The sequence below is a fragment of the Camellia sinensis genome, chromosome 1 (assembly GCF_055761805.1).
Source record: "Camellia sinensis isolate YWXY chromosome 1, ASM5576180v1, whole genome shotgun sequence".
In the NCBI taxonomy this organism is placed as follows: Eukaryota; Viridiplantae; Streptophyta; class Magnoliopsida; order Ericales; family Theaceae; genus Camellia; species Camellia sinensis.
Genome location: NC_138961.1, coordinates 224,874,941 through 224,897,500, shown reverse-complemented (window position 1 = coordinate 224,897,500; position 22,560 = coordinate 224,874,941). Strand labels below are relative to the sequence as shown.

General features: G+C 34.0%; 2 protein-coding genes and 1 long non-coding RNA gene across 3 annotated transcripts; 1 reads left to right on the top strand and 2 right to left on the bottom strand.

Moving 5' to 3' along the window:
• Positions 1-147: 147 nt before the first annotated feature.
• Positions 148-1,082, bottom strand: LOC145790648 (uncharacterized). Its single transcript, XR_014329547.1, has 3 exons — positions 805-1,082; positions 573-700; positions 148-487 (listed from the first exon to the last, which is right to left on the bottom strand). It is a non-coding gene; the product is annotated as an uncharacterized LOC145790648 (long non-coding RNA).
• Positions 1,083-1,613: 531 nt separating this feature from the next.
• Positions 1,614-3,091, bottom strand: LOC114299765 (uncharacterized). Its single transcript, XM_082920121.1, has 2 exons — positions 2,160-3,091; positions 1,614-2,028 (listed from the first exon to the last, which is right to left on the bottom strand). The coding sequence occupies exons 1-2, from the start codon at positions 3,089-3,091 to the stop codon at positions 1,923-1,925; spliced, it is 1,038 nt and encodes a 345-aa protein (XP_082776247.1). The 3' UTR covers positions 1,614-1,922.
• Positions 3,092-19,840: 16,749 nt separating this feature from the next.
• Positions 19,841-21,302, top strand: LOC114321432 (uncharacterized). Its single transcript, XM_082868934.1, has 2 exons — positions 19,841-20,910; positions 21,021-21,302. Exons 1-2 carry the CDS (start codon positions 20,325-20,327, stop codon positions 21,257-21,259), a joined length of 825 nt encoding a protein of 274 aa, XP_082725060.1. The 5' UTR covers positions 19,841-20,324; the 3' UTR covers positions 21,260-21,302.
• Positions 21,303-22,560: the final 1,258 nt, after the last annotated feature.

Here is a 22,560-nt window from a genome sequence, read left to right as displayed (position 1 = left end):
CACACCTGTCATATTGTGTTACATGAACACTTTAAGCAATATTCATATCCATGTAGTATGGTTTAAAATAGAAGAAAGTGTACGATCATTCTGTGATGTGAACATTGACATCATGTCATGTGTATCCAAAAAAAAAGAAAAAGAAAATACAATCTCAATCTGCATGACCAACGCAAAATAGGCCTGAAAATGCATATACATATATTGACTGAAAAGTATCTGTACAAGCAGTGATATAGACTTCATTTACAATTAAGCTAGTGAAACTAAATTGTCTTAAATGTGGATAACAGATTTGGGTTACAGTGATAGGTGGACACCCCCCACCTATAGGTTTTCACATTGCACTGTCTTTCTGTGGTTCAGGAAAAGGTGTACTAATGAGTCTCTTATTTGACACCATTCAAAGCGATCTAGGCTGGCAACAATGTCTTCACGATATACATGCGCCCTCATGATGTAACAAACTGCAGGCCCACAATCCACCCTGAAAATGCAAACTTCTTGTTAGATTTTGAAATTTAGGTGGGTAAAGGTTGTGGAACATGTGTAGAAATCGATTTTAGGCTTACGAATTTGATGCTTGCTGAGGACAGATGTCCACTGATATGATTGTTTTCGAAGTATTTTGGCTTGATAAATTGGTCCATAATGGTGATGATGGTCCAATGTTGTGCACCAAAGCTGTGATGTAGTCCCTCTGCCAACAATGAAATTTCATATTAGGCACCAACCAACATAGGGCATACGTCCAAGTTCAAATATTACACATCACGACAAGCATTGTTTTTGTCAGCCACTTACCAGTATTTGTGCTTTGTCAATATGTGGGTCATGTATGCCTTCTCTTGGGCGCAGTGAGTTATAATGCCTCCATACATTCTCTTTCACGTCGTACACAACAATTGTCCAGTGAAAGTTGTCGTGTATTGGGAAGATTAAGAATCTTTGGCCTTGATACTCCTTGATGTGTACATCAATTAGTTTATTCCTCTTGTGGGGGGGGTACTGTTCAATGATTTTCTGCACACAAAGGGCATACAATGATGTACCAAGTATTTATATCGATGTTTGGTGTTAATGATTTGAATGTTCATCTGCTAATGGGGAGTTATGTTACTGATGTGAATGTTCACATTTCCTAATGGTGAGTGAAACTACTGATGTGAATGTTCACATCTGTTAATGTTAGTGATATTACTGGTGTGAATGTTCCCATTTGCTAATGGTGGGTGATGTTACTGATGTGAATGTTCACATCTGTTAGTGTGAGTAATGCTACTGATGTGAATGTTCACATCTGTTAATGTCAGTGCTATTACTGATGTGAATGTTCCCATTTGCTAATGGTGGGTGATGTTACTGATGTGAATGTTCACATCTGTTAATGTGAGTAAATACTGCTGATGTGAATGTTCACATCTGTTAATGTGAGTAACACTGCTGATATGAATGTTCACATCTGTTACTATGAGTTATATTACTGATGTGAATGTTCACATGTGTGTATCATTTAAGTTTATCAACATAATAAGCATATAATATTCAAAGCGAATGATGTGAATGTTCACATCTGTCAATGTGAATCTTCTCAAAGGTCATTTTATGTTTTTGTTAACATTCACATCTGCCTATTATGTAAATTAACAATGTAAGCATGTAATGCTGAGAATAACATCCACATGTATTGAAACATAATCAAAATTAAAGTCTAGTGGTTACCAAACATGTGCTTGTAAAGATGAATGATGAATCTTCCAAACTTGGGTTGACTAGCCCTTGTAGTTCAAGTAAAATTTCACCATAAGCATCTATCACCTGCAGAACCGGAGGGGTGGCAGTACATTATTTACAGTGTCTTTACTCTATGTGTGTGTGTGTGTGTGTGTGTGTGTGTGTGTGTGTGTGTGTTTTGTACACATTTACAGTTGCCATACGTTGTTGGTTATTGATTCTTCCTTGATGAGGTGTATGATGTCATCAAAATACACATGTTTAGTCTTTGAGTCCCCTCGCCACACTAGCAACCTGTGCATTGTGATTACAGAAAATGTTAATGTCAACATTGCACATTTATGAAATGGTCTAATTCATTAAGTATGTATGTGAACTGAACATGATGGAAAAAAAAACAGTTGGGGATATGTAAGATCACTTACTCATCACCGCCGTTCTTGTGCAAATTTTGGACTTTTTGCTTGTTGAGTTTGTTCATGTTAGCCCAGACCTTTAGTTTGTTGTTCAAGGATAACTTCTTGGACTTTGTTGGCTGCTTTTTTGGTGGTTGCTTGTCTAAATCTTGTGCAATTTGGACTGTATGTGATTTCTGTTCGGCTCCCTCTTTCCCTTTCTTCTGACCAGGCAGGTTGGGGTATTCAAACTCGTCTAACCTGTGTTCTTTCCTTACCTTCTGCTTTATGCGCTTTACCCTTGATGGGGGGCTGATAATGTGTTCCAATGCTGCAGTGGGATTGTTGTTAAGGCTGTCATGAGCCTTTTGTGCTTCAACTTGAGTGATGATGTGTACGGACTGATCATCAAAAAGGTCTTGAAGTATTGTTTTTTCACATTCCAAGTTGATGACCAACTTTGTCAGCCGCTGAATTTCTGTATCTTTCCACTCCATGCAAGTCTTCATGTCCATGTCCACATTGGATGAGCCCGATTGGTCAAATAGTTTGGCTTCAAGGGCAGCAATCACCCTTGCCCTCAACTCCCATGATTCTTCCAACTGTTTGTATTTCGCTTCCCATTGCCGTACAAGAGCCCAAGCTTTTTGGTTTTCTTTCATGAGTACTTCCACAATGTCGGGCTCAGTTGGTTGTGCTATGATGATTCCTTTCTCAGCATTGGGGGTGCTATAGCTGGGGTTGATATAATGTCCAACATCATTCAGGTCCACTGCATCGACAGAAAATGCATTCCTGTCATCACTGCGTTGACTGTCTTTGCTTTGATCCTCATTGCTTTCATCTTTCTTTGCTACTGCACTTGACAAAATCTCAGGTTTTGGCTCCACATTCAATTTTGTATGACGATACATCTTCGCTTCGGTTGGTGATGCCATTAGCTCGCCGCCATATACCTGCATTTCGAGACAGTATGTTAATTAGATAGTTCCTCGTCTCACTATGTGAATAAGCACAATATATTTGGTTGTACTTCTACCTCATTTAAACCTAGCTTAGTCAGAGTTATGGACTTCATGGTGCTATGTAAGGCTGTGAGGTCCCATTTTACGCATCGTGGAATGGCATTGGGGTTGCGGGGTTGTAAGATTGTTGTATGCTCACACAGCCAATACTGAAACAAATAACAAATATCAGTAATTTGAATGTGGATATGAATTAACATTGATGTGAATGTTTACACCACTGGTGCAGTAATGTGAATGTTCACAGTGCACCACTAGGCCAGTAATGTGAATGTTTACATCACTTAAAACTGATGTGAATGTTCACATCCGTTGATGTGAATGTTCACATCTGCTAATGTGGAGTAATGTTACTGATGTGAATGTTCACATTTCCTAATGTTGAGTGATACTACTGATGTCAGTGTTCACAACTGTTAATGTGAGTGATATTACTGACCTGAATGTTCCCAACTGTTAGTGTCAGTGCTATTACTGATGTGAATGTTCACATTTGCTAATGGTGGGGGATGATACTGATGTGAATGTTCACATCTGTTCATGTCAGTGTTATTACTATGTGAATGCTCACATTTTGCTAATGGTGAGTGATGTTACTGATGTGAATATTCACATCTGGTAATGTGAGTGGTACAACTGATGTGAATGTTCACATTTGTTAATGTGAATGTTTACACCAGCATCTACTAATGTGTGTTTGTACATTACTGAAACAATAATGCGAATGTTTTCATCAATGTTGTCAACTTCCACACCAAAGCTGAGAAATGTGAACATTCACATCAGAGTGTTCAGAGCCCGTATATGTTCATATTAAACATAGAATAAGTTGTATGAGATTTGATTTACCATTAACAACATCACACATCCGGTGACTCGTCCTGGTTTTCCACAGTTTTGGCCCAATGAACCCATCAAGGTTGCCCGGATGCTCTCAGCCCAATCATACTCGATCATCTTGTGTAATGGGTCCATGTATGAGTAGAAAACCCATCCAATTGTTTCTCCGGATGTAGAGAAGAATAGCTTGACGCATGCATACATGCAAACTAATCTTGCGACCTCCTCATTGTCGTGTTTTTTTGTGCCCTTCAATGCTTCCCTCAGAATTTCTCGTATTTTGGCAGCACTTAACCGACTAACATCCTTGCACATTCGGTGTATGATGCCGGTTGTTGGTTTTGCACCATAAGAGAGGTCCATCGACCTGGTGCCGCAATCCACCCCAAAAATCAGTGATACGTCGCTTCTAAAAATCTGGATGTTCTTATCCCCAATGTAAAACCTTCCACTAGATTGCTTGAATGTTTGTACTATACGCACAATGACATCATCATATTTCATGCAGTGGTTGAGGTCGATTTCGTTACTGATCAAGCTATCAAATAATGGCCAGAACGGTGTTTTTCTAAGGCACTTCAATTGGCCACTTGTAAATTTCGTATCCTTTAACAGTTTGACCAATCCAGTTATATTTGATCGGTAGTTCACTTTTTTCATGTTCACTTCTTCAGGAACAGCTGTTTGATCAGGCTTGGTTTTGAAACGGGATTCCCCTCGCTTTCGCTTGCCATCAACTTTATGGGGATTCCCCTCGCTTTCGCTTTCGCTTGCCATCAACTTTATGAGCACAGAGGATGGAACCCGAAGCACCAAACAACATTCAACAACCAGCATTGACAGTAATTGGAACATTCACATCATTATACAGTGATGTGAATGTTCACATCAGTGTTTATTACTGTAAGTTTACACAGTAATCAATACTAATGTGAATGTTCACATCATCCATGTTGGAAAAATAAATTCGGAAAACGACAACAGTTACTGGGCAATGTAAATGTTTACATGGGTGATCACATTATGTTATAATTTGCTAAAAATCAAAGGGGGGAACCAACAACGCCAAACTACACCCAATAACACAAACAACTTTGGCATTGATGTCACAATGTGAATGTTTACATCATACGCCATCACAGTTTTGAGTGAAGTTTGGGGGTTCTGACATTAATGTGAACATTCACATGACGTGAATGTTCACATCAGTGTGCACTACTCTAAATTTACCCAGTAATCAATAGTAATGTGAATGTTCACATCATCCATGTTTGAGAAATAAATTTCGAACACGACAACAGTTACTGGGCAATGTAAATGTTTACATGGGTGATCACATTATGTTATAATTTGCTAAAAATCAAAGGGGGGAACCAACAACGCCAAACTACATCCAATAACACAAACAACTTTGGCATTGATGTCACAATGTGAATGTTTACATCATACGCCATCACAGTTTTGAGTGAAGTTTGGGGGTTCTGACATTAATGTGAACATTCACATTCACATCAGTGTGTAATACTCTAAATTTACCTAGTACTCAATAGTAATGTGAATGTTCACATCATCCATGTTTGAGAAATAAATTTCGAACACGACAACAGTTACTGGGCAATGTGAATGCTTACATGGGTGATCACATTATGTTATAATGTTCTAAAAATCAAAGAGGGGAACCAACAGTGCCAAACTACACCCAATAACACAAACAACTTGGGCGTTGATGTCACAATGTGAATGTTTACATGATACTCCATCACAGTATTGAGTGAAGTTTGGGGTGTTCTGACATTAATGTGAACATTCACATGATGGAGTATGATGTGAATGTTCACATCAGTGTGCACTACTCTAAATTTACCCAGTAATCAATAGTAATGTGAATGTTCACATCATCCATGTTTGAGAAATAAATTTCGAACACAACAACATTTACTGGCCAATGTGAATGCTTACATGGGTGGTCACATTATGTTATAATTTTCTAAAAATCGAAGGGGGGAACCAACAGTGCCAAACTACACCCAATAACACAAACAACTTGGGCATTGATGTCACAATGTCAATGTTTACATCATACTCCATCACAGTATTGAGTGAAGTTTGGGGTGTTCTGACATTAATGTGAACATTCACATGTGAATGTTCACATCAGTGTGCACTACTCTAAATTTACCCAGTAATCAATAGTAATGTGAATGTTCACATCATCCATGTTTGAGAAATAAATTTCGAACACGACAACATTTACTGGCCAATGTGAATGCTTACATGGGTGATCACATTATGTTATAATTTTCTAAAAATCGAAGGGGGGAACCAACAGCGCCAAACTACACCCAATAACACAAACAACTTGGGCATTGATGTCACAATGTCAATGTTTACATCATACTCCATCACAGTGTTGAGTGAAGTTTGGGTGTTCTGACATTAATGTGTTTACATCAGTGTGTACTACTTTAAATTTACCCAGTAATCAATAGTAATGTGAATGTTCACATCATTCATGTGTGCAAAAACAAATCCCGAAAACTACAACAGTTAGAGGCCAATGTGAATGTTTACATATATTTTTACAAAATTAATTCCGAAAACATCTATGTTTACAAATTCAAATCCGAAAACCAGAAGGTGTATGTATACATCAATGATGACATTATGATTTGAGAAGCAGAAGGTGGAATGGTATTCCTTACTTTTGTTCGTCATGGTTGGTGGGTATGGATCACAGTCAGTGGATAAAATAAACTCAATGGGGCGACAAGAATCTTCGAACGACGAAGCACCCTCCTTCCGATGTGAAGCTTCGCAGTGGTGAGACGAAGAGGAATCTAGGGTTACTGGAGGCAATATCAGTATTGTTTCGTCGATTGAGTTTTTGTTTTGGAAATTTTGTGGATTGAATATTTCAAATAGGAATGGGTTTTTGCAGAATCGGTTTCACGCGGGAGAGGCGGAGAGGGTTATTTCGTCCTTTAACAATTAATGGATCTAATGGAATATTCAGAAACAGTTTGGGTTTTATGGAACAAAACAGTTATAAATAGGACTTATCAAAAAATGGCCCTTGTAAAAAATTAAAACTTTTTTTGTTTTTGGATTTTTGACTTAAAGAACTAACCAACAGTTTTTTTTTTATTATTTCTTTAAAAATTAACAAAGTGCCATTTTGGGAACTTGCCAAAAACGCCACGTTTTTGGCTTGCAAAGGAAAACGTGAAGCTGCTGAAAATGCCTACAGATGCATTTGGGAACAACCAAAAACGCAGCACCCAATTTACCAAACTACCATTTAGAATATTTTAATTAATTAATTTAAAAATCAAAAAGTAAGAATATTTTGGTCATTTTAGAGTGATGTGACACTTTTAAAAAATATTAAATCAAAAATCAAAAAAACTAGCTTTTTACTAACTTCCCAAATCACTTCTAAAAAAGCTAAAAAATTTGGTAAAAAGTCAAAAGCCAGCTTTAAACCAACTTCCCAAAACAACCCAAAATTAGTTTGGAAGTTTAGAATTTCCACAATTATTGTTCTTAAAAAGATCATTTTCCCAAATATATATATATATATATATATATTAGATTACATATAAATTGTATTTCGGAATGGAAATCTCAATTATTCGAGATCAAAGTTGATTAAAAATTCCAACAATAATTGATAGGAGTTGGAAATCGGAGAGCACAATAACTTGAGGCCATTTGAGAAGTAGATTAGATACTGATGCCTACGAACGAATCAACTTCAAAATGAGCGATGCGTAGACGCAATGTGTACCCCTTTTGATTGTAATAATGTTAGAGAGGATAGGATGCCTTGAAGTTGCAGTATTGGTTTATATCGATGACTCTTCTTTCCTGGGATATGTTGTTCAGATGATTGCTCAAGTTGTTCCCATTATCACTCCTTTGAATGACCCTACATTATATTTAAAAAAATAACATTGTAATGTTTGTTATAATTTATTATCATATTGATTATAATATTATTTTAATAATGATTTAAAAAGATTTTTAGTTATACGTCGTTTTTTGTTATGATATATATTTTTTAGTTATAATTTTAAAAGGATTATTTGTAATAATCAATTATACAAATATCATAACTTGTATATAAAATAGATAAGTAAGAGGACCACAAAACTTAAACCTAGCTCAATTGAAGAGAAAAAAAACGTATAAATCCTGAAGATAAAGACTTGAAAGGCAATAAAAAATAAATAAAAATAAATCAGGAATAATAAGCTCCTCCACCCAGTGACGGAGTTAGAAAATTAAATTAGAGGGGGCACTTATTAATTACAATATCGAAAATTTTTATAAAAATATTTTACGCAGGATTTTACCATTGATTTCGAGAAATATCAAAAAAAAATAATGTTATTTATAACTAGTGTATCATGAATAATATAAAAAAATATGGATACAAGTCTTAAAATAAATTATAGGGTAAATTACAAATACACCCTCTGAGCTTTGATTAAAATACGAATCGCCCCCTGTGATTTTGGAAATTACATTCCACCCCCTGAGATTTCTAATTTCATAACAAATAGCTCATTTTATTAATGAATCATCAAATCAATTAACAGTTTTTAATGATATTAGAAATATGTTTCAATTAATAATTTAGGTAATTTTATTATTTTATAGAAGATCAATTATGAATTTTATTTTTTTAGTTAATTCTGTTAAATAAAAAATACTAACAAAGAGGTATTTGTAATTTTCCAAACAGCAGGGGCAATTTATATTTTAAGCAAACCTCATGAGGTGTATTTATAATTTATCCTAAATTATATAATGATAAATTATTTTTTCATACCAAATTTGATTAAAAATTCAATATAATAGTAATATCACGTCATCATTAGTATGTAATACCACCAAATAAATGTAAATAAACAAATAGAGAGTGAACCTCTATGTCAAATGTAACTAATAATCCAGTAAATTTTATATTTTTATAATGAGATTACTTATACTTGCATGTCAATAATAATGACATTACCGTTACATTCAAAAAAATTTATAAAATTTTCATAGATATTATTGTTTATAATAGTCTCTTCATTTTCAATCAAAACAACTATTATTGTTTTCATAATTTTTAAAATGTCATTAATAATTCACTCTAATAATATTTTTATAATTTTTTTATTTAAAATATTTTCTTTATATTTGTTAAAAAAAAAAAAAACCTAAAATCTGGGGGGACGTGACCCCTCTGGTCCCCAAGTACCTCCGCCACTGCCTCCACCTTTTTTTTTTCTTTTTTTTTTTCTTTGGGATTGAGATAGGAAGGTTCCTTGGCATATCTGTACATAATACATGATCATGTATACATTATTATCGAGCACAGTTGCAGGCAATGCTTCATTTGTGCCTCAAGTGTGAGAAAGACCTCACCACCAGCCCCTAAAAATAAATAAATAAATTTGACCTCACTGTTAAAAGTGTTCGACACATACGTATAAAGTGACTACTTGTTGTCTACAGAGTCAAATCAATTCAGTAGAAAGAGAAGGAAAAAAGAAAAAAGAAAAAAGAAAAACTAGTGTAAGTTGATCAATTGCAGAGTATATATTCTGAGGAAGCATGTTGACAATATGGGTGGAGTATAGCTAATATTCTGCCATTTGATCTCTACGAACACACAAAATTGTCGTTCTATTATGTTGTGTTTGGTTGGGAAATTTGGAAAGAAATTTAAAAAGCGAAATGAAAAAGATAGGTAAAATGTGAATAAAACATATCTATATTTCACTTAATTTCACACGTCTTTTTCCTTTCCCTTTTCAAATTCCTCCCTAAATCTCTCAACCAAACACAACATTAAAGTCCTAAGAAAATTGGATTGAAATCAAAATTGAGAAATGCTACATTTATATCAGTCAGGCTGATATTTTTGGGCATATGATATTATCAATCGGGGACCTTTGTAGGGTGCCTCAATTTGTTCTCTGATGCTCCTAGCTGACTTGATTGTTTTTTTGAAAATTATTATACATAAATAAATGTTTTTTTATATAATTTCTTTGCTACCAAAAATAAAAATAGTAAATTTTATGCGTATATCATATTCAATAGTCATGTGCAAAGAATGGTTTCTAATAATTTTATCAATAATAGTAATAAGAATGCCATCATCTATTGTTGTTTCCATTCTATATAGAATTTAATGTAACAGGTACTTTTTGTGTAACTAGTACAATAATATAGGGCTTGTCTCATATTATCTTCTATTTTTCGTGTAAACCAAGTAAAACACAACATCCTTATTTTAGATTTTAAATAATTAATTTTTTTTTCAACTTTTTTTTATTTAATAAATTATAAATAGAAATTAGACTAAATACCAATAACACATGTGGAACCCACTCTGGTATGAGAATTGTAGACAAATTTTTTGTGTATTTGGTTTCTAGTTTTTCAAAACACTTTTCAGAAAATTCTACTTTCTTATTTTCCGTATTTTTTTGTTTTTACTGAATTTTTTTAATATTTTAAGCAATTTTTTTACTTTTTAGACACACCTAACATAAATACACCTAAAAAGTAAAAAAATTGTAAAAAAAATCTTTTAAAAATTCACTAAATACCAAAAATATAAAAAAATACAAGAATTCAATATATTTTTTATATTTTTATGTATTTATTAATTTTTAAAAATATTTTTTCACAATTTTTTTACTTTTTAGATACATCTAAGTAAGGTGCATATAAAAAAGCAAAAAAAATGTTTAAAATTTAAAAAATATTCACTAAAAACAAAAAAACACAAAAATCAAAAAAATCAATTTTCAAAAAACTTAATCTAAAAAACTCAAAACCAAACACAGTAACATACCAATTATACAAAATATCAACCAATAACTACGATAACACGTATAAGTCCACCAGCACCCACCACATGTTGGGTTGTAAGAGTAATCCATACGTTAGTAACGCAAATACTTTCTGCCCCACAGTCTCTGGCTGTATTCCCATGTTTTTTTTTGTTTTTTGGTATGGCTTTAAAACGTTTGTCTCCAACGTTTTAAAGATTGATTTTTCTTCATTGTATGTACTCCGCATGGACCACACTTTCAGATATCATTGGACTTGATATTACAGCCACCTAAATTAAAATTATGAGTTGGGTTAGAGATCCGAAATAAATTATTAAATTTTTTATCAAACTTTTTACATGGGTGTGGAAACCACACATATGTGATTTGTGTGAATTCTACACCCATGTGAGAGGTTTGATAGAAAATTTAGTAATTTATTTGGAATTCATAGTATTTTCCTAAAATTATTTAGTATCATCAAAGCTAAGTGCTCTAATGCTATGCTTAGTTGGGGATTTGAGGAGAGATTTGGAAAAGGAAATGAAAAAGGTAGGTGAAATGTGAATAAAACATACCTATATTTCACTTAATTTCACACACTTTTTCCTTTTTCCTTTCTAAATCCTTTCCCAAATCTTCCAACCAAACACGGCGCATATGTCATACTTCTAAGTTGGCTGAGGATGGAAAATGAAGTAATGTGTCCCCAATACCTGGGTTTCAGTTGAGGGCTTGAGCAAACACTAGCTAAGATAGTGACTCAACCAGAAAGCGGTGAAAGGAATTCTACGATTTAAACACAATTTTAGTATTGAATATTATTGTTATTCTTAATATTTGCTCATCACGAAACGTAACTGAACTTGCTACTCTTGATTGTCGACCAAAATTTTATCAAGGCTTGACTTGACGTGTCCTAATCAAAGAACTCTAGTGAAACCTAAAATTGGATGTGTCAAAGGGCTTGATTGGCATACACTACTTTTAGGTTGGTGATATTTAATGCTCAAAATTTTTTCAACCATGCAAAGAATGTGATTAAGCCGAAGGACTCGAATCCATACAAATAACATATGGGACACCTCGTTTAATCCATATAGAGAGTGACGGGGACGGAATTAGAAATTTATTTATTTGAAGACTAAGACACATTATAGGAAATTATACTTTTGGCAATTAAATTTGGCGATTAAAAAAAATGTAGTCACCAAAAGTTGTGAAATTGACGACCAAACATTATATTAGTCGGCAAAAGTACAAGATTAAGCTACTATTTTTTTTTAGAAGGGGTGTATTGATTATTGCAGACTAAAAAAAAATGTAGTCGCTAAAAGTGTCACAATTGGAGACGAAAAACAATTTTTAGTCTCTAAATATGCCACAATTGGCGACAAAACAAAAATTTTAGTCGCTATATAGTTACTTTTAGCTACTAAAATTATTTAGTCGTCGAATGAAAAACCGAAATTTACTTTTTTTCTTTGGCGACCAAAGGTTTGGTAGCCAAAAATTTATTTTCAGCGACCAACTAATATTTTAGTCGCTGCATAGTTAGTTTTGACTACTAAAATTATTTAGTCGTGGAATGAACAAAAAAAATTTAATTTCTATCTTTGGCGATCAACAGTTTCATCGCAAAAAATGTATTTTCAGCCACTAAAAATTATTTTAGTCGCTGTATAGTTAGTTTTGGCTACTAAAATTATTTAGGTGCCGAATGAAAAACAAAAAGTCTACTTTTATCTTTGGCGACCAAAGGTTTGGTGGCCAAAAATTTATTTTCAGTGACTAATTAATATTTTAGTAGCTGTATAGTTAGTTTTGACTACTAAAATTATCAATCGCGATTGAGAGCCCGAAACCCCCTCCCCCGAATCCCCCGAATTCAAAAATGACGACGTTTTTGAATTTTTTTTTTTTTTTTCATTTCAGAAGAAGAGAATCAGAAGAGGAGAAGGAGTAGGAAGAAGAAGAAGAGGAGGAGAACTGGAGGAGAAAGGGGGGAGGGGAGGGGGCCAACAAACTAGGGTTGGAGGCGGAGGCGAAGGTAGAGGCAGGGGGCAAAGGCAGAGGGTGGAGGCGGAGCTGCTGCGAGGCGACACTGGGCGACGCTGCGACGAGCTGCTGCAAGGCGACGTTGGGCGACGGTCGGGCGGAGGCGAGCTGCTGCTGCCATCTCTTCCCCTCTCTTCCTTCTCTTCCCCTCTCTTCTTTCTCCCTCTTTCTCTTCTCCATCTGTTTTTTGAGGCATTCGGGGGCAAAATTTTCGAGGCACAAAACATTTCTGTAAAATTATTTAGTTGTCGAATGAAAAACAAAAATTAAATTTTTATCCTTGGCGGCCAATAGTTTGGTCGTAAAAAATGTATTTTCAGCAATTAAAAATTATTTTAGTTGTTGTATAGTTAGTTTTGGCTACTAAAATTATTTAGTCGCCGAATGAAAAACAAAAAATTTATTTTTATCTTTGGTGACCAAAAGTTTGGTAGCCAAAAATTTATTTTCAGCGATCAACTAATATTTTAGTCGCTGTATAGTTAGTTTTGACTACTAAAATTATTTAGTTGCCGAATGAAAAATAAAAAATTAATTTTTATCTTTGATGACCAAAAGTTTGGTCGCCAAAAATGTATTTTCAGCCACTAAAAGTATAGTTAGTTTTGACTACTAAAATTATTTAATGTAACAGGTACATTAGGTGGTGTTTTGCAATATTATTTTAATTTTTTTGTGTAACTAGTACAATGATGTAGGCTTGTATCCTATTATCTTCTATTTTTTGTGTAAACCAAGTAAAAACACAATATCCTTATTTTAGATTTTAAATAATTAATTTTTTTTCAACTTATTTTTATTTAATAAATTATAAATAGAAATTAGACTAAATACCATAACACATGTGGGACCCACTCTGGTATGAGAATTTCATACATTTTGTACACAAATTTTCTGTGTAACAATATTTCTCTAACTTACCAATTATACAAAATATCAACCAATAACTACAATAACACGTACAAGTCCTCTAGCACCCACCACATGTTGGGTTGTAAGAGTAATCCATACGTTAGTAACACAAATACTTTCTGCCCCACATTGTCTCTGGCTGTATTACCATGTTTTTTTTTTTTTGGGTATGACTTTGTCTCCAACGTTTTAAAGATTCATTGTATGTACTTCGCATGGAAAACACTTTCAGATATCATTGGACTTGATATTACACCCACCTAAATTAAAATTATGAGTTATGTTAGGAATTCTAAATAAATTATTAAATTTTCTATCAAACCTTTCACACACCCATGTGAGAGGTTTGATAGAAAATTTGTTAATTTATTTAAGATTTATAGTATTTTTCTAAAATTATTAAGTATCATCAAAGCTAAGTGCTCTAAATGTCATACTTCTAAGTTGGCTGAGGATGGAAAATGAAGTAAAATGTCGACAATACCTGGGTTTCAGTTGAGGGCTTGAGCAAACACTAGCTAAGATCGTGACTCAACCAGAAAGCAGAGAAAGGAATTCTACGATTTTCCGTGACTCAATCAGAAAGCAAAAAATTCTTTTTTTTTTTTTTTTTTTTTTTTATTAAATTTTTAAAAATATTTTAAGCAATTTTTTTACTTTAACATACGTAACATAAATATATCTAAAAAGTAAAAAATTTGTAAAAAAAACCTTTTAAAAATTCACTAAATACCAAAAATACAAAAAAAAATACAAAAATTTAATACATTTTTTTTAATGTATTTTTATGTATTTATTAATTTTTTAAAATATTTTTTCATTATTTTTTTACTTTTTAGATACATCTAAGGTCTATCTAAAAAAGTAAAAAAAATTAAAAATTTAAAAAATATTCACTAAAAATAAAAAAATACGAAAACTAAAAAACTTAATTTTTAAACATTTAATTCAAAAAATTTAAATTAAACACGCTGATTGTTATTGTTAATTTTTGCTCATCACGAAACGTAACTGAACTTGCTACTCTTGATTGTCAACCAAAATTTTATCAAGGCTGGACTACGTGTCCTAATCAAAGAGCTCTAGTGAAACCTAAAATTGGATGTGTGAAAGGGCTTGAGCGGCATGCTAACTACTACTATTTTTAGGTCGGTGATATTTAATGCTCAAAATTTTTTCAACCATGCAAAGAATGTGATTAAGCCGAAGGACTCGAATCCATACAAATAACATGTGGGACACTTTGTTTAATCTATATACCGAGTGATTGGAACGGAATTAGAATTTCATTTATCCGTAAGTCAAGACATGAATAAATTTTTTTATTCATGAATAAATTAAACAACCATATATTCAATCATAATATATGAATAAAAGTAAAGTAATGTATTAAATAATTTTTTATACAAATCAACTCAATCATCTATCAAAGTAAAACTCAATATTCTTTCCTATCTCGAAATCTTCAATAATTGACTCTGTAGTAAAATTTTCAACAATTCTCTTAGAATAGTAGAGAGAGAGGAAAATATTATGTCTTGTATATATTCAATCTATTAATTACAATAGGAGAAGCCTGTATATATAGGCCAAGAAATCTAAGTGTATAGGAAACCTAGGTATACAAGAATACAAGGCCCTGTTTGTTTAGGGTTATAGGGAGGGGATTGGGTTTGATAGTGAGGAGGAGATTGAGAATGGAGTGTTTGTTTTGAGAGATAGGGAGGGGACTAGTAATCCCTTGGGACTAGTAAGGAGTAAGAAGGGGGATTGGTAAGGAGGAGGTAGAGATGGTATTAGAAAAATAGTGAGGGGATTAGTAGTTTTTTTATTTTTTTTTATCTTTTATATATTGGAAATTTTTTTTAAATATTAATGTTTAATTTTTATAATTTTTATTTGTTTTATTATTTTATATAAAAATAACTTAACAATTTCTCACTATCAATCCCCTCATTAACAATCCCTTCACTATTAATCTCCTCCATTCTATCTCCCAAAACAAACGGGGCCCAAGAGTCCTCAGTATAATAGGAATAAATAACAACTAACAAATGTACACAGGCAAAGAGTCAATAAAAAAATTAATTCTCCATTCGGTTGCGAAATCTAGTTTTGACAATTTTCAATATGAAAAAATAAATTTTTTTCTTAGTATTATATTTCAATTTTCATCTTGGTTGGGGGCAATTACATATTAGGTTCAAAAGTACTATTATTTTTTTAAAAAAAAATCAGCGGGCCGGGCCCCGATCAGTCTTGTCATCGGTCTGTCCTTGGCGAGTGACACATTCACCTCCACCTCCATGGATAGAATACCTGGGTTTATTGAAAGATGACGATCACATTGCAATAATATATATTCAAGGGAAGACCATCAAAGAACATCAACTTTCTCTTTACTTACTAATTTGCTAGCAATAAAATTGTTAGATTTTTAATTTTGTATGTGATTAGTCAACAAATGGCAGCTAAATTGAGGTTGTTAGTCTATGCCATGTAATCACGAGGTTTATCCAAATGATTAGACATATCCAAATATTCGTGTTTGTCCCCTAAACAATACCAAAACAGAGGATATTACAGAGGACATATGCCTCGGCAAAGATAATGGCAAAAAAAGACATGAATGTAACCTAACCAAGACAACGAAATGCACTATAGACAACTGTGGTATCCTAAACCATAAACAATTCACCAACAAGCATCATACAACACATACCTAACAAAGTCGTCCCCAAAAAAAAAAGCTCAATGGGAACTTTTGATGCAGGCTCAGTTGGTTTTGCGCGCAATTGACCTCAACGATAGTCAAGATGATTTGAAAGTCCAATTGCATATTCTTATCAGTCATGCTGGCAAGCAAATATACAATGACAACAAAATTTCACATTCTTAATAAAATCTAACATGAGTCCTCTCTCTGTAGCGTCAGATCAACCGCTCATAGATTTTACTTTGCACCGAACCTTGGCCATAACCAGCAATCATGGTAGTTGACTTGAAAACTTGAAGTCACTAGTTGAGGGTTTCACAAATTTGTAATTGCAGCAACTTTTTCTCTCTTCCCCAATTCCTCTTCTTCAGAATTCCTAATGCTTCCCATTTATCCCTCTTGTAGCTTCCTCATCCTTGACCAGGTAGCTAATGTGATCCAGGCTTTGGCTAATTGGCACTACAGGAAATGACAGTTTTGGGAACCAAAATATTGGTTATCAAAAGTTTCATTTTTGGTCGCCGAAACTAATTAGCGACTAAATTTTTTTGTCGCCAAGGTCATCGCCTATACATTGTCAGCGATAGTATTGGCGACTAAACTATTTTTGATCGTCGAAAGTGAAACGTTTGGCTACTGAACTTCGGTTAGTCGGCAAAAGTTTTCTTTTGAATGATTGGCAACTAAACTTTGGTTAGTCGAGAAAGGTGATCTTTTGGCGACTAAATTATTGGTCGCCGAAATTGAACGTTTGGCTACTAAACTTTGGTTAGTCGACAAAGGTGATCTTTTATTCTCACATAAAACTAAAATTCAGTATGAATTTTTTGGTAGTTTGGGATGATCTAAATAAGTGCACTTTTTAATTTTTTATGAAATATGGGTTGTATTTGAAGTGATGTGTTAGAGAGGTGATGTGACTTAAATAAGATCATGTGACTTAAATAGAATAGTAACTTTTTGACTTTTTTAGATCATGCCAAACAAGACCTAGTCGCCAATAGAATACATACATTTAGCGACCAAATAGTTTAGTCGTTGTTACTTTTACTGACTACAAACTTTAGTCGCCAAAAGTGTCTTCATTTTCATTACATTATTTTTACCACCAAACATTTTAGTCGTCAAAGGATGTCGTGTTTTTCGTGATTAAAATATTTAGTCGGCAATAGTTTCTTCCCCTCATTCTGATTTATTTTAGCTACTAACTGTTTGATCGCAAAATGCCATTTGGTTCTTTTTTGCTACTAAATTACCAGTCGCCAAAATATTTGTTTACATTTTTAGCTACCAACATATTTAGTCGCCAAATATTATATTAATTTTTCATTAAAGATTGAGGCCTCGAATGTGTGGAGCGCGAATGGCGCGAATAGTACGGAAAATATTATCTTACCGGTAAGAGAATAAAAAAAACCCTTAAAACGACGTCGTTTTGAGATTTCGAGCCATTCGCGCCTTTAATATTTCGAGGTACGTAGCATTCTTCTTAATTTTTTTTTTTAAATTCTGAACCACCTGTATCCATTATTAGTGCAACATGTACCCTGTATAAACAATATAATTCATCAATACTAAATATATTATCAAACATTCAATAATGTGCACACATTTCACTTTCAACCATCCAAAAAATTCTTATTGAATGTCCAATTCTAAATGTAATACAAATTCCATACAAACCAAGCATAATCCAATCTCAATAATTTAATTCCATACATAATAGAGGATTAACCAAATTTAATATACAAAAAGAAATCTGTACCACCGCTCCAAAAACTAACGTGTACCACGTCCAATGCTAATTTCTACCAGACCAAATTTTATATATTTACCATGCTAAAAAAGTAATTTGTACGAACCACTATGTATACGGACACAGGTATAAAAACAATGCCTTTCCGTACTTGTCAAAAAAAGTCATATACACATTTATACGTCAAGAACATCTGCAAAAAAAAAAAATAATAATAAAATAAAATAAAATTGATCATTAGTATTGACTAAATATTGGCCAATTTAAAATTATAAAAAAAACATATAAATCTCAAAATTAAATAATCTTTTCAAATTAATCATTAGTTTTGCATACTCGAATATATATAAAATAAAAATTTTGATGTTCAATCTGAGTACATACAACAAATGAATCTAGTTGCTCTATTTGATGTTGCTAATAAATTGATGTTGCTATAAAAGTAATCCTAATAATAAGTAGAAATTCAAACACATAATCTAGTTGCTCTATTTGATGTTCAATCTGAATACATACAACATAGATTAATATATACATATTAGTCCTTCAAGAACCCATACTAACTGAAACATCAGTTCAAAAAAAATAGACCAGAAACCCATATGTGCTACTCCCCAGTGTTGCCAAAGGCACGGCTAGGCGCAAGGCGAGTCGAGGCGTAGCATCTGCGCCTGTACAGGTACCAGGCAAGGCGACTTGAGCCAGACGAGCGCCTTAGCTGCGACTTGAGCAAGGCGAGAGAGGCGCAAGGTGATCGCTTAGGCGCGACTGAGTGTTCAAGTTGTAGATCTGATCTAACGACTCAGATGAACCTTTCGAATGGCTCGTAATCACAAAGGATTACGACTCATGTACCATATGAGCGAAATAGGACTCGATAACCCTAATTGAAGTCGTCTCTTCTCTATCAAAAAAAAAAAGAAGTCTCTTCCTCTTCCTCTGCGACTACGACTTCGATCGACTTCATAGGTTCGACTTCGATCGGCTTCACAGGTTCGACTCTCTCTCCCCTTCTCCTTCTTCTTCGTCTTCGATCGACTTCTTCACCTTTATTTTTTGCCTTCGACTCCTTTTTTTTTACCCTGATCTGTTTTGCTTCTTCGACTTTCATAACCCTGATCTATTTTGGCTTCTTTTTCTTTTCTTTTCTTTTTTTTTCAATTATTTGAGTTGAGTCTGAAAAAAAATGCGAAGTTGAAATTGATTATGATAAATAAATAAATAAATAATTTTTTTTTTCAATTATTTGACTTTCATATTACAAAAACAAATAAATTAATTAATTCATACATACATACATAAATAAAAAAATAGATATATTACATTCATTATGATTATACTGAAATTGATTCATCATTATACTGAAATTAATTAATTCACCATTAATTAAGAAAATAGAAAATTGATTCATAACATTAATTAATTCATACATTACATACATTAATTAATTCATACATTAATAGAAAATTGAATGCAACATAGCAATGAATGTAAAGGAATGTAATGTACATTAATTAATTAATTCATCAATAATTAAAAAAATAGAAAATTGATTCATACATTACATACATTAATTAATTCATCACATAACATGCATTACATTCATTATACTGAAATTGTTTTTTTGTTATTTATTTTTTGTGTTGTGTAGCAAGTACTAAGTAGAAAATGACATCGGAAAGTAATAGAAAAGATCCGGCGTGGCAATATACCCATTTGGTGGAGGAGAATAATTTAAACAAGTTTGAGTGTAATTTTTGTGGTAAAGTATCAAATGGAGGTGTTTATCGGGTGAAACAACACCTTGCGGGAGGTTATAAGAATGTCACTGCTTGCCCGAAGTATCCTTCTCATGTAAGAGAAGAGATTAGAGAGTTCATATCCAAAAAAAAGACACAAAAAGAAGAAATGAACATGTTGCCTGATTTCGATGACATGGACATGGAAGATGAAGATGAAGATGATGATGTCGTTGAGATCAATGTCAATCAACACTGCAAGTTGACAAGTAGTAGCCAAGGTTCATCCAAATCTAAATCCAAATAAAAAATGCCAAAGAGAAAAGGGCCTATGGATGTTTACTTCACACCCAATCCTGAATCAGTGGTGAAAAATCGAAAAGACCAAGCAAAAGGGAAACAAACCAAAATTGATGCAAATGACCCTTACAAAAAAGAAATGAGAGCTCGGGCACTGCAAAGATTTGTAAGGTGGATGTATGATGCTGGTATCCCTTTTAATGCAGTAAATTATGAGAGTTTTGGACCAATGATTGAAGCCATTGGCCAATATGGTCCTGGTATGAAGCCACCGACTTACCATGAAGTGCGGGTTACCCAACTCAAAAAAGAAGTGAAACATACTGAAGATTTGATGAAGTATCATAAAGAGGATTGTGCAAAATACGGGTGTTCCATAATGGCTGATGGTTGGACTGATAAGAGAGAAAGGACATTGATTAACTTTTTAGTTAATTGTCCAAGAGGAACCATGTTTGTTGAGTCGGTTAATGCTTCTAGCTATTCAAAGGATGGGCAAAAGCTATTTGAATTACTAGACAAGTTTGTGGAGAAAGTTGGAAAAGAGAATGTGGTGCAAGTTATCACTGATAGTGCTGCAGCTAATGTGTTGGCGGGTAAGAATATTTCCTCATTCCTTACATCAAAATTGTTTACTCATAGTTTGTTTTGTATTTAAAATTTAAAAACTTGAAAATAATAATTCTTCATTATTGTTACATTATAGGGAGGTTTTTGGAAGCTAAGTATGAACACTTGTATTGGACACCATGTGCTGCTCATTGTTTGGACTTGATGTTAGAAGACATTTTCAAGATACCTAGACTGAAAAAGACATTTAAAAGGGGTATTGCAGTACATGGCTACATTTACAATCAGCCTACGTTGCTAAACATGATGAGGCGCTATACAAATTTGAAGAATTTGATCAAGTCTGCAAAACTAGATTTGCAACCGCCTTTTTGACTTTATCTAGGATGCATCAACAAAAAAACAATTTGAGAAAGATGGTCACCTCCGAAGACTGGACCTCAATCAAACGGGCAAAGGAGCCACAAGGTAAAAGAATGGCACAAACTTTGTTGATGCTTCATTTTGGAATACTGTTGTGTTTGCCCTTACGGTCGTGGGTTTTCTTGTCAAAGTGCTTAGATTGATTGATACCGAGAAGAAACCTCCCATGGGATACATTTATGAGACAATGGATAGGGCAAAAAAATGCATTACAAGTTCATTTGATCATAAAGAAGAGAAGTATAATGAAAACTTCGAAATCATTGACAAAAGATGGGATGTCCAATTGCATCGACCTTTACATGCAGCTGTTCATTTTCTTAACCCAGAATTCTTTTACCCAAAAGCGTTAGAGGTACAAAGAGATCATGAAGTGATGAATGGGTTTTATGAATGCATGCAAAGGTTGGTCCCGGATGTCACTGTTCAAGATTTGATCACTAATGAAATGAGTATTTATATGAAGGTGTAGACACCCCATTTTTGACCGACCTTAAGACTTAGACGTCACTGATTGAGCGCTCGGTGATGTTGCATGTTGTGTTCGTTATGAGGTTTCAGAGTCTCGGCTGCGAGCCTTGCCTCCGGACTTCAAAGCTCTTTTCTTGTGCCTTGCCTCGGTTTGCGAACCAGGTCTTGTTTTCTCTGTTTTCTCTTCCCGGAGGGAGGGAGAGGTCTCGTAGATAATCTCTCAGTGGCCGTAGGCTACGTTTCGTGGTCGTAGGCCATTTTTCTCGTTTGGCGCTCGATTTTCGATTTTCGGAGTCGTCGGCCGTGTGCCTCGGTTCGGGACCGTCTAACTACCTCCGTTTGCTCCGGTGTTTGGTATACACCTTATTTCCTCCCTTTTGAGGAACAATATGGCCTGAGAGACCAACTTCGTGGTCGAATGCCACCTCCGGTGCTTAACAGCCCATTTTTGGGACCTCGGGCCGCGCGTTTCGGTCCCCGAACCTCCGTTTTGCATCCGTTTTGGTTCATTTTTGGTGGAGACCTTATTTTCATTGTTAGAAAGCTTGTAGGAGGGTGGGAGGCCAGCAATTTTTTTGAAAAGCCAGTTTTATTTCTTCATCGCTCTCCGTCGCCCGTTTTCCTCACTAAAAAGCTAATGTTGACCAACCCGGGGCCACTTTCTTTAGCCCTAAACCCCATATTTGTGTTGTACACACCTGGGAGGCCACCAATATGTATAGGACGGCCAGTAATTGTCCTTGACCCTTTTGAACCCCTCTAAAAAGTTGACTTTTTTCTCT

Coding starts and splice junctions, on each gene's coding strand:
- LOC114299765 (XM_082920121.1), bottom strand. CDS start 3,091: ATGCAGGTATATGGCGGCGAGCTAATGGCATCACCAACCGAAGCGAAG. Junction 2,029..2,159: donor CACAAGAACGGCGGTGATGA/GTAAGTGATCTT, acceptor CACAATGCACAG/GTTGCTAGTGTGGCGAGGGG.
- LOC114321432 (XM_082868934.1), top strand. CDS start 20,325: ATGCCAAAGAGAAAAGGGCCTATGGATGTTTACTTCACACCCAATCCT. Junction 20,911..21,020: donor TGCAGCTAATGTGTTGGCGG/GTAAGAATATTT, acceptor GTTACATTATAG/GGAGGTTTTTGGAAGCTAAG.